The 10742-nt window shown below is 41.4% G+C and overlaps 1 protein-coding gene across 1 annotated transcript; it reads left to right on the plus strand.

Annotated features, from left to right (window-relative positions):
* Positions 1-15: 15 nt before the first annotated feature.
* On the plus strand, positions 16-10347 carry LOC143825185 (vomeronasal type-2 receptor 26-like). Its single transcript, XM_077313210.1, has 6 exons — positions 16-275; positions 3741-4032; positions 4127-4984; positions 5551-5778; positions 8438-8564; positions 9434-10347. Exons 1-6 carry the CDS (start codon positions 16-18, stop codon positions 10345-10347), a joined length of 2679 nt encoding a protein of 892 aa, XP_077169325.1.
* The last annotated feature ends 395 nt before the right edge of the window (positions 10348-10742 follow it).

Here is a 10742-nt window from a genome sequence, read left to right on the forward strand (position 1 = left end):
GGTTTGTGGACATGCATGACCTTAGTGAGGTACAATGCCATGAATTCCATCTTCAAAGCTGCTATATCCCCCGGGGAACTAATGTTTCTTGTCTGGAGAATAGCTACAAATCAGGGATCTCTTCAGCCCGTACCTAAAGGCTGGCAACCCTATTTCTGGCTTATTTGTGCAAAATCTCAAGAAATCATAGGTCCATATGAGACTTGTAAAAATTGGGGTGGATACACTTTATTACCTGAGTGGAGTCATTCGGTATCCCCTTCTGTTGCTGAGAAGTAAGAGAGCATCGTTTTTGATCACCCACTAAATCTTTCCTGTGTATCATAAGCTCTTCAGGACCAAAAACCACATGAGATTTGGGTGGTCAGGGAGATTTATGATTTAGGAAAGATTGAATTCAAAATGTGACTGGTTGCCAGACTCACTTGTGTTACCAGAGGGCGACTAGTTGGACGGCGTAATTGGTGATGGCTGCTAATGACATTTTGACATCATTTTGGGGTTTCTGGACATGAGATCCTTTCTCTCTATTAATCAGTGACCATTCTGTGGTCTTATCTATGAGTTTCCAATGGTTCATTGTGAATCAAGTTGTCTCTTATAGCCTTCCCCCAAGTGACATCACAATGTTGTCAATGATGATTTTTCAAAATTTGGGTTTCTGATCATATATGCCTACTATATGGGAAAGGTAGATCCTTGTATACATACAGACCAGAGAGCCATGACAACCATCCGCTCTGTGTGAAAAACCAGTAGTGTAATGTGTTTCCACTCCATGCTATACACTCAACACAGGAAGAGCTAATATAATCTTGCAGCTAGAAATACAAAATGATATGCAGGCAACTTCTGGTATCATTAATACAATATCTTTATGTTTAAATTTTGGATCACTTTGTGTTTTTTCATTATTTAGGCTTGAAATATATGTTTGTTTCAAAATGAAAATGAACCTGGCACCTTTATAATACAACAGAATGACTCAGTTATTCAATAGGAAAATGGGAATGGACATATGCCCTCTACGGAAAGGTTCTGCCTCATATGTTATGTGTTTGGTTGGGATCTTTCCTGTTTTGTCTTGAAGTAGAAACATAGTCCCGAGGACAATATGCCTCCTTCTCTTTTCAGCTGTTGGAGGGTTAAGTGCTCCCACTTAATTGTAACACCTAATTTGATGGATTATGCAGAAAATGACTTCATAAAATGTAGCAGCAACATCACTGCATTTTTAGCCTCCGGTAAAGTCATATCTCAAGTTCGACATAGAAGTTCAATTTACCAAGGTCAGACATTGGTTTTGATCCCTCCCAGGACATGCTTCATTTACAGTTCCAGACCAAGGGTCACTTGGGGAACTCAGAAGAAACAGAAGTTCCCTAAACAAGCCTCAATGAATGGGTCTCATAGCATCCCAGGTTTTCCCTTACATTGTTACAATTGCAGGCATACATATCAATTTAAATTGTGACAATTTCAATGGCCATCTGAGACCAAGGCCACCACAGTAATTAGGAAGGCGCATCACAGTCATTACAGTTCTTTCTTCTGCTTGACAAAACATTTCCAGCGGTTATTTAAAAAAAAAACGTGCATAATAAAATCCCCATCAATGAGCAGGGTTCTGATGCAAGGATAGAGGGGGTACTGTCAATCTTCTATATCATTATACGTAATATAAGTTTTTAAGTAGAGGTAGTTTCCCATTTGCCCTGATCTGGATGGCCCTGACAAGAACAATGTCAGTAGTTCTGAGAAGCTTAAAAGAGTTACTCCTTTGTTGGCCTTAGTTACTCCTTGGATTGAATACTGTCCCGAAAGTTCACAATTGCTCTGCAGAGGAAGGCAATGATAGAATACCTCTGTTCTTGTCTTGAAAACCAAGGGGGGTTCTCGGAATTTTGTGTAGCTTGACTGCACTACCTACCCACATTGTCTTAGGCTGATGGCCTCACAAATGCTTACACTTCAAAATATTCAGAGGCATAGCATCAATAGGACCAAAAGCCACATGACCTGGAAGCTCAAGTGTAGAAGAAACTAGGTGAGTCTGAGTGAAGACCCGAGCAGGATTGAGCATCTGATCTCTTCTCTTTCCTCCGCTGCCTTTCACATCCACTGCATTTTGGAAAAAATAAAATCATGACAGTTGACCCCCGAGAGTGGCATATTTTGTAATTTTGGAAGAGTGAGAAAAACATTGCAACATTTCTGCCTTTGTCAACACATCTGCAGCTTAGACCACCAAAGGTATGCTTTACAATATACATTTTAGAAAGAGGATCAGTTTCAGCCGTGGGATTGGGATACAGATGTTTTAGAGTCAGTCTGGACAGAGGAACAGCTTGTTCATCCAAGGATGAGAACAGGAAAGGCAATCATACAAAGTAATGAAGGTCTAGGGACAGAGACAAGCAACCAATACCTGAACTTTCTGTTCGTACTTCCAAATAGGTTAAACGAACTCCAGCAAAGTTATACGTACATCTCCTGATCCAGGAAAAGTCAGAACAAAACTGATACTGATAACCCAGGGAGAAAATTAAGGAAAAGATGTTCACAGGGAAGTTGCTGCTGCTTTTACTGCTGTGCGATGTGACATGCAAGAAATATCCCATGCAGTGCGCCACAGCAGTTGATCTTCTCCCAATTCCTCATGCATTTTATCAGCCAGGTGACCTGATTGTGGGTGCGATTGTTTCTCAAGTCATGTACTTATATAGCATCCCGTCATTTACTGGTCAGCCCACCGATTTATTCATTTCTGAACCTATGTAAGTCTCACTTTCAAACTCTCTGTAACTTTTCTTTATTCAGCTAAATATCCATGAGTAGGCTTAGATTTGAGAAAAACAGCAGCAAAGAGGTCAACAAGAGTTTGAACATATCTGCTACTGAAAGTTCCCTTAGTGTGAGGTTTTTTTTTAGAAAAAAATTGAAAATAAAGTTGTTTCTTGTAGAACAAAATCTCTAATATGATCAATGTATGGCAGCAGAAAGAGCAGAGGGAAGTGGGACTGAGAGAAAGAGAAAGGGGAAGTATGAGTTTTCTATCCATGATCTGGGTTTGGCTTAGTATTGATTTGAAGGTTCATGTCTAAAACTTCACCTAAGAGGAAGATTTTGGAGATGGATCTGAGGCCAGTGAAAGAGCTGACATCACTCTGGGGGTCAGAGAAGCAGATAAAGGCAACAGGAACCCTATATTAAGAGTGGAAACCTAAGAGACGTAGAAGAAGAAGAAGAAGAAGAAGAAGAAGAAGAAGAAGAAGGAGGAGGAGGAGGAGGAGGAGGAGGAGGAGGTGGAGGAGGAGGAGGAGGAGGAGGAGGAGGAGGAGGAGGGTTGGTTCTTACATGCCGCTTTTCTCTAAACAAAGGAGACTCCAAACCTTTCCTTTCCTCTTCCCACAACAGACACCCTGTGAGGTCAGTGAGGCTGAGAGAGCCCTGATATTCCTGCTCGGTCAGAACAGTTTTATCAGTGCCCTGGCAAGCCCAAGATCACCCAAATGGCTGCATGTGGGGAAGTGCAGAATCGAACCCAGCATGCCAGATTGGAAGTCCACACACCTAACCACTACACCAAACTGGCTTTCATTGGGATGGTTCCTATTGTGACAGTTTAAAAATATCTACCAAGGGCAGGATACATCAGGATATAATGATGCAGGGTAATGAAAGGTAGGGAGTATGAAGGTCAAGAAGGCTTTCAACCTAATGTATAACTCTCATTGTAGGTCAGTGCTAAAGAATTACCAGCACAACTTGGCCCTAGTTTTTGCCCTAAAGGAGATCAATGGGGACCCCAACCTCTTACCAAACATCTCTTTGGGCTTTCATATCTTTAATAGCTACTGCGATGCAAAGATGACCTCTAAAACTACCTTGAGCTTGCTTTCTTCACAGCACCAGTTTCTCCCCAATTTCAAGTGTGGGGCACTGAACACTCTCATAGCAGTCATTGGAGGGCTGACTTCACAAATATCTGCCCATATTGGCACCAGACTCAGCATGTATAAAATACCACAGGTAGGCCTTCAGAGCTATGGAGATTTCAGTGTTTTAACATATGTTTCAATGGTATATTTCGTTCTATCTGAACAAAATTACATTTTTTCCCTAGCTCACTTATGGCTCATTTTCTCCAGTGCAAGGAAACCAGTTGCTGCTTCCTTCCATGTATCAGATGGTCCCCAATGAAGCCATTCAATATATTGGGGTTATCCGGCTTGTTCACCACTTCAGATGGACGTGGATTGCACTCTGTGCTCAGGAAGATGACAGTGGCGACAGGTTCATGGAGGTCTTGGTGCCAATGCTCTCTGAAAATGACATCTGTGTTGCCTTCACTGCAAGGTTACCAGCACAGAAATATGTTGCAAATGATGGGAATGACTTTTTAAGGCACAAAGAGTTTTTTGCTACTTATTTTGACAACAAAGCTAATGTGTGGTTTGTATATGGAGAAGACTCATCCATGTTAAGTTTAAGGATAGTGCTGCTTGTAATGCCCTTCTTTTCATATCCTCCCGTGCATAAGGTGTGGATTGTGACATGCCACTGGGACTTTGCATCAGTGTCTGGCCAAAGGTTGTGGGATATAGAAACCTTCCATGGAGCTCTATCCATTGCAGTTCACTCCAATCAGCCACCAGGATTCAACAGATTCCTACAGTCCGTAAGTCCTTCCTGGGCAAAAGGAGATGGTTTTATCCAGGACTTCTGGGAGCAAGCATTCAGTTGCGCCCTGAAATTGTCTACCGTTCAAGGGGACAACAAGGAAATGTGCACTGGAGAGGAGAAGCTGGATTCTATTCCAGTCATTTTGTTTGAGATGAGTATGACTGGCCACAGCTATAATGTCTACAATGCTGTCTATGCTGTGGCACATGCTTTGCATGCCATCTATGTATCCACATTTAAACACAGAAGTATGGGAAAATGGAGGATTCTAGAGTTCTATAACGTGCAACCATGGCAGGTAATTGCTTCTGACATTCTGCATTTCTAATAGATTCAAGTGGATTGATGTGTTGGCAAGAAAATTAGAGCTCAGTTGAACCTTTAAGATGAACATTGTTTTGTTCAAGGCATGAACTTTTGAGTGCTGGAACTCTTCACAAAAACATTTGGGGAAATAAAAGTGTAAAGGTTAGTAATTTTAGCAGATACTGTCAGAGTTGTGGAAAGAAATAATAAAAATAGAAGAGGCAAGCAACTAGTCTAAAATTTAAAAGTTTTAAAGATAACAATAATTATTAAAATTATATTTAAAACCACCTCTGTAAATTAGGTATTACCCAGGCAGGTAGTCTATGTTGGATGGATTTCAATTAATTTGATGGGTTCTCAAGCATCTACTTGATGCTATTTCCTGGCCTCAACCAAAACTCTGGTGATACACCTCTGTCTTACAGGCCTTATGGGACATTACAGGCCCTGATCTCAGTTGGAAGAGCATTTCATCTGGCTGGGGGCAGGGTCAAAAAACCCTAGGCATGGTTGGGCCCAGTTTTACCTCTCTGTGACCATTTCTTTCTCTGGTAGCTGCATCATTTTCTAAGGAGCATCAAGTTCAACAACACTGCTGGAGACACTGTGTGTTTTGATGAAAATGGAGAACTGAATGTTGGTTTTGATGTTACAAACTGGGTAACATTCCCCAATGGCTCTTTTGCAAGAGTGAAAGTGGGAAGGCTGGATCCTCGGGCTCCTCCAGGCAAAGAGCTGACCCTTAATGACTATCAGATTGTATGGCACAGAACCTTTAACCAGGTAAGACGAAGGGGCAGATTCTTGAGTGCAGGAAGAGTAGAAGAACTTACACATCATCCATTTTAGGCCTGCCAATTCAATTCCAAGTTATTAGATCAAGATGCCCCCCTAGACTGTTATGATGATGATGTTATTCGTTCAATTGTGTCCGACCCTTGGTGATCGTAAGGAAAGTTTTCTCCATATGCATCCGACAATGACTGCTTCTTTTAGTTGGTTCATGGTCATCCCTGTATGGGCTTTGATCATTTCGAGCCAACGGATCCGTTGGCGACCACGTTATTTTTTGCCGCTGACCATGCTGAGCATTAATGATTTTTCCAGTGAGTTAGATCGCATGATATGTCCAAATTAAGTGAGCTTTAGCCATAGTATCTTGCCTTCTAATGACATAGTTGGTTTGCTCCTCTCTAAAACTATCTTGCTGGTAACTTTGGCTGTCCACAGTATTCGCAGCATTCGTCTCCAACACCGTAATTCAAAAGCATCTATTCTCCTCCTGTCTTCCTTCCCCAGGGTCCAGCTTTCGCATCCATAGCTTTTTATGCGGAAGACAATGGCTTTGACTATCTGGCACTTTGTATTAAGTCTGTTATCTTTATTTTTCCATATTCGTTTCATGCATAAGATTGCATTCCGGCCCAGTGTTATTCGCTGTTTGATTTCACGGCTCCATCCACCACTTTGATTGATCAGAGACCAAGAAAGATGAAATCATCAATACATTCAATGTTATCGTTGTCAATTGAGACTTTGGTGCTACTGCCAGTAGTTGTCATGACCTTGGTCTTTTTGATATTTAGGTAAAGTCCCATCATCTCACTTTCTTCTTTTAGTCTCTTTATCAAGATCTTTGGATCATGCACCGATTCAGTAAGGAGCGTTGTATCATCTGCATAGTGGATATTATTGATGTTACAACCTCCAATTTTGACTCCAATCATAGATTCTTCCAGATTAAGCTTTCGCATAATTACCTCTGTATAAAGGTTAAAAAGAAAGGGTGATAAGATACACTCTTGTCTCACTCCTTGGCTGACCTTGAACCAATCAGTGTCTCCATATGTTGTTCGTACTGGTTGGTGTACAATGAACTGATAAGGTTGGTTAAGTTGGACAACATTCCAAATTCATGCAAGGCACCCCATAGCTTCTTGTGATCAACACAGTCAAATGCTTTAGAATAATCAATAAAGCATAGATAGATGGCCCTTTGATATTCATGGGTTTTTTCTCAAGAACCCACTGCAAATTTGCAATGTGGTCTCGAGTGCCATGACCATGTCAAAAGCCAGCCTGGACATCCAGTAGCTGAGCTGAGGTTGATTTGAGATGATTCTGAATGATCTTCAATAAGATTTTACTCGGATGAGAGATCAGGGCTATAGTTTGATAGTCTGAGCAAATGTGAACATCACCTTTCTTTAGTAATGGGATAAAAAGAGACTTTTTTCCAGTCTATAGGCCATGTGTCAGTTTCCCAGACTTTTTGGCATGCTATGATTGCTGCTGGTGGAACAGATCTGAGTAGTTCCACTGGAACGGTATCTATGCCAGGGAACGTATTATTTGGGAGCTGTTTCAGAGCCCAGATTACTTCTTCCAGTATAGGTGTTTCCAATTCACATGTGGTGTTTTTGGCTGTGACTGAGGCATCTTGGTGTTTGCATATAATTCTTCTGCATATTGTTGCCATCAATCCTTGATGTTGGCTTGGTCAGTCAAGTCTTTTCATTCTTGCCTTTGATGCTCATTTTACGAGCAGTGAAGGTACGCCAGACTTGTTTCTCCTGAACAAAGAGGCTTCTGGTCTGGCCTCTAGGACACTCCTCTTCCAGATGCTTGCATTGTTACTGCTAATACGATTCCTTATCTTGTCTGGCAGCAAGTGGAAAATCTGCTTTTAGCCTCATGAATTCATCTCTCTTGCCAGCAGCTTTTGCTGCTCTTCATTTTTCAGCAACTTTGATGGTGTCAGATCGTAACTATATGCATCTTCTTTCTGGCTTTTTGTATGGTATATGTTCTAAAGCAGCTTCTATGAAATTGTACTGAAAATCTTGCCACAATTCCCCAGGTAGCTTCTCCAGCAGTTCGAATTTGTTCTTCACTTCTATGGCATATGCTTATGGAATCTTGGTGACATCAAACTTCTTTGGGGGTACATTTTTCTTCATATTGCGTAATCTGACTTTCAACTTGGACACCAACAGTTCAGAACCACAATCTGCTCTAAGAAATGTTTTTATTGCTAGAATGGAGCTCCGCCATCTCTGTCTGCAAAGGATAAAATTGATCTGTTTGCAGTGTATGCCATCTGGAGAGGTCCAGGTGTATAAATGGTGTTTCAATTGTTCATAGAGGTTGTTAGTGATAGTGAATTTGTTTTCATGACAGAACTGGATAAGTCTGTCACCAGTTTAAATTTGCTCATCTTGTCAAACCTACTGCAGATGCCCTGTTCTTGTTGATTTCCAACTCTGGCATTGAAATCAACAATAACGTATATCATGTCCTTTTGAATCACCTGTTTCATGCACTTTCACATAGAAATATTGTTAGTTTTAATAATATATGAAAAGTGCAAGGGTGGCCAGAATAATATTTGTTCTCAGTAAATATGTATGTGATCCTAATGGTCCTTCTGTATTATGGCCAGGTGGTGCCCCTTTCTGTCTGCAATGAACGTTGTCCTCCTGGCTATAGCAAGAAAAAGAAGGAAGGGGAGAAGTTTTGCTGCTATGATTGTGCTCCGTGTCCAGAAGGAACCATTTCACAGGATGAAGGTAGGAAGCATAACACATGGAGATATCCTTCAAGAGAGTGTGTTCCACAAAATGGGTATAACGAGAAGTTGTATAGCTCTGTGATATTGAAGGAATGGGAATGCCAGTCAAACACACTTTTTCAGCCTTGAACAATGAGATTGTCATGTTTTTTCAAGAATTCAGAAGTGCTCGTGAGACATGGGCATGCTATAACCTATGGTATTGATCTTTTCCTCTTTCCCAAAGTTGCATAGCTGTGCTGATCATAAGACTCCAAACAGCAACAGTCATTCAGGTGTTCGTACCCTGAAGCCCTTGCTCTATATTTGGATCTGTGCTTGCAGATGGAAAGGGCAAATACATGGATTTTCAGCTTCGGTACATGAGATCTTCAATCCTAAAAGAGGAATGTTTTGTGTAGCATGCACAAAGATAGTGCTGTTGGTGAGACTGTGATATATCATCCCAATCTCCACTCTAGAGATTGTGTGACTTCAACTGTAGGTGACATCATGCCATCTGTGATTTTTCTTAGAAGCTATAAAATGTAAATCCTAAATTATAAATTATACATCTTAATAGTTCACATCATCAGAGGAAGTAGTTTTGGTGCAATCATAATGCCTATATTACAAGTGTGTTCATATAGGGCCTGGGATCCTTAACTGTTAGGTGTTACATGATCAAAGAGTTCTCTGGATAATAGATTCAGAGAGGTGATCCCTCATATATTACAGATGGAGTGCCGAGATTATGTCAACCCAAAGGCTGGTTAGAAAAAGTCTGGAAAAAAAATGAGATCTGAATGAAGCCTTCATTTTTTTTGTTATATAATAAGATTCTTAGTTACTGATCAAGTTTGTGAAATATTCAATCTTCTTTTTCAGATATGGTTGTCTGTATGAAATGTCCACTAGATCAGCATGCCAACAACAAGAAAAATGAATGCATCCCCAAGGTCTTCAGTTTCCTGTCCTACAAAGAAATATTAGGGATTGCCTTAGCTTTGTTGTCTATTTTTTTCTCTGTGATCACAGCTTTGGTGCTTGGGATTTTCATCAAGAACCAGGAGACTCCCATTGTCAAAGCCAACAATCGGAGCCTGACATACATTCTCCTGATCTCCCTTCTTCTCTGCTTCCTCTGCTCCTTGCTCTTCATTGGAAGACCTTCCCAAGTGATCTGCCTTCTCCGACAAACTGCTTTTGGCATTGTCTTCTCTGTGGCTCTTTCCAGTGTGTTGGCCAAAACCATCACAGTTGTTTTGGCCTTCATGGCTACCAAACCAGGATCCAGGATAAGGAGATGGTTTGGAAACAGAATGGCAACTTCTGTGGTCCTTTTCTGCTCCTCTATCCAAGCAGGCATTTGCACTCTTTGGCTAAGTACTTCCCCTCCCTTCCATGACATAGACATGCATTCAACTCCAGGGGAAATCATCCTGCAATGTAACGAGGGCTCTGCTACCATGTTTTACTCTGTCTTGGGCTATATGGGCCTCCTGGCCAGTGCCAGCTTCACCGTGGCTTTCTTTGCTAGGAAGTTACCCGACAGTTTCAATGAAGCCAAGTTCCTCACCTTCAGCATGTTGGTCTTTTGCAGTGTTTGGGTGTCCTTTCTTCCAACCTACTTGAGCACCAAAGGGAAATTCATGGTGGCTGTGGAGATCTTTTCCATAATGGCCTCCAGTGCTGGCTTACTAGGATGTATCTTTACCCCTAAATGCTACATCATTGTTCTCAGGCCTGAGCTAAACACCAGAGATCAATTAATAAGGAGAAAATTATTTTCACTTTCATAGTATGGTAGCCAACTCTAGGTTGGGGAATTCCTACAGCTTTAGAATGCTAGACATGGAACGGGACCATACAGATCACTTAGTCCATCCCCTGTTCAATGTAGGATCAGCCTAAAGCATCCAAGGTAAGTATCTGCTTGAAGGCTGCCAGGGAAGGGGAGCTCACCACCTCCTGAGGCAGTAGATTTAAGGTAAAGCCTGGGTACAGAGTGGTTTGTGGACATGCATGACCTTAGTGAGGTACAATGCCACGAATTCCACCTTCAAATCTGCCATTTCCCCCCTGGGGAACTAATGTTTCTTGTCTATAGAATACTTACAAATCAGGGATGTCTTCAGCCCCCACCTACAGGCTGGCAACCCTATTTCAGGCTTATTTGTGCAAGAGCTCAAGAAAT

The sequence above is a fragment of the Paroedura picta genome, chromosome 16 (genome assembly GCF_049243985.1).
Source record: "Paroedura picta isolate Pp20150507F chromosome 16, Ppicta_v3.0, whole genome shotgun sequence".
Classification (NCBI taxonomy): domain Eukaryota; kingdom Metazoa; phylum Chordata; class Lepidosauria; order Squamata; family Gekkonidae; genus Paroedura; species Paroedura picta.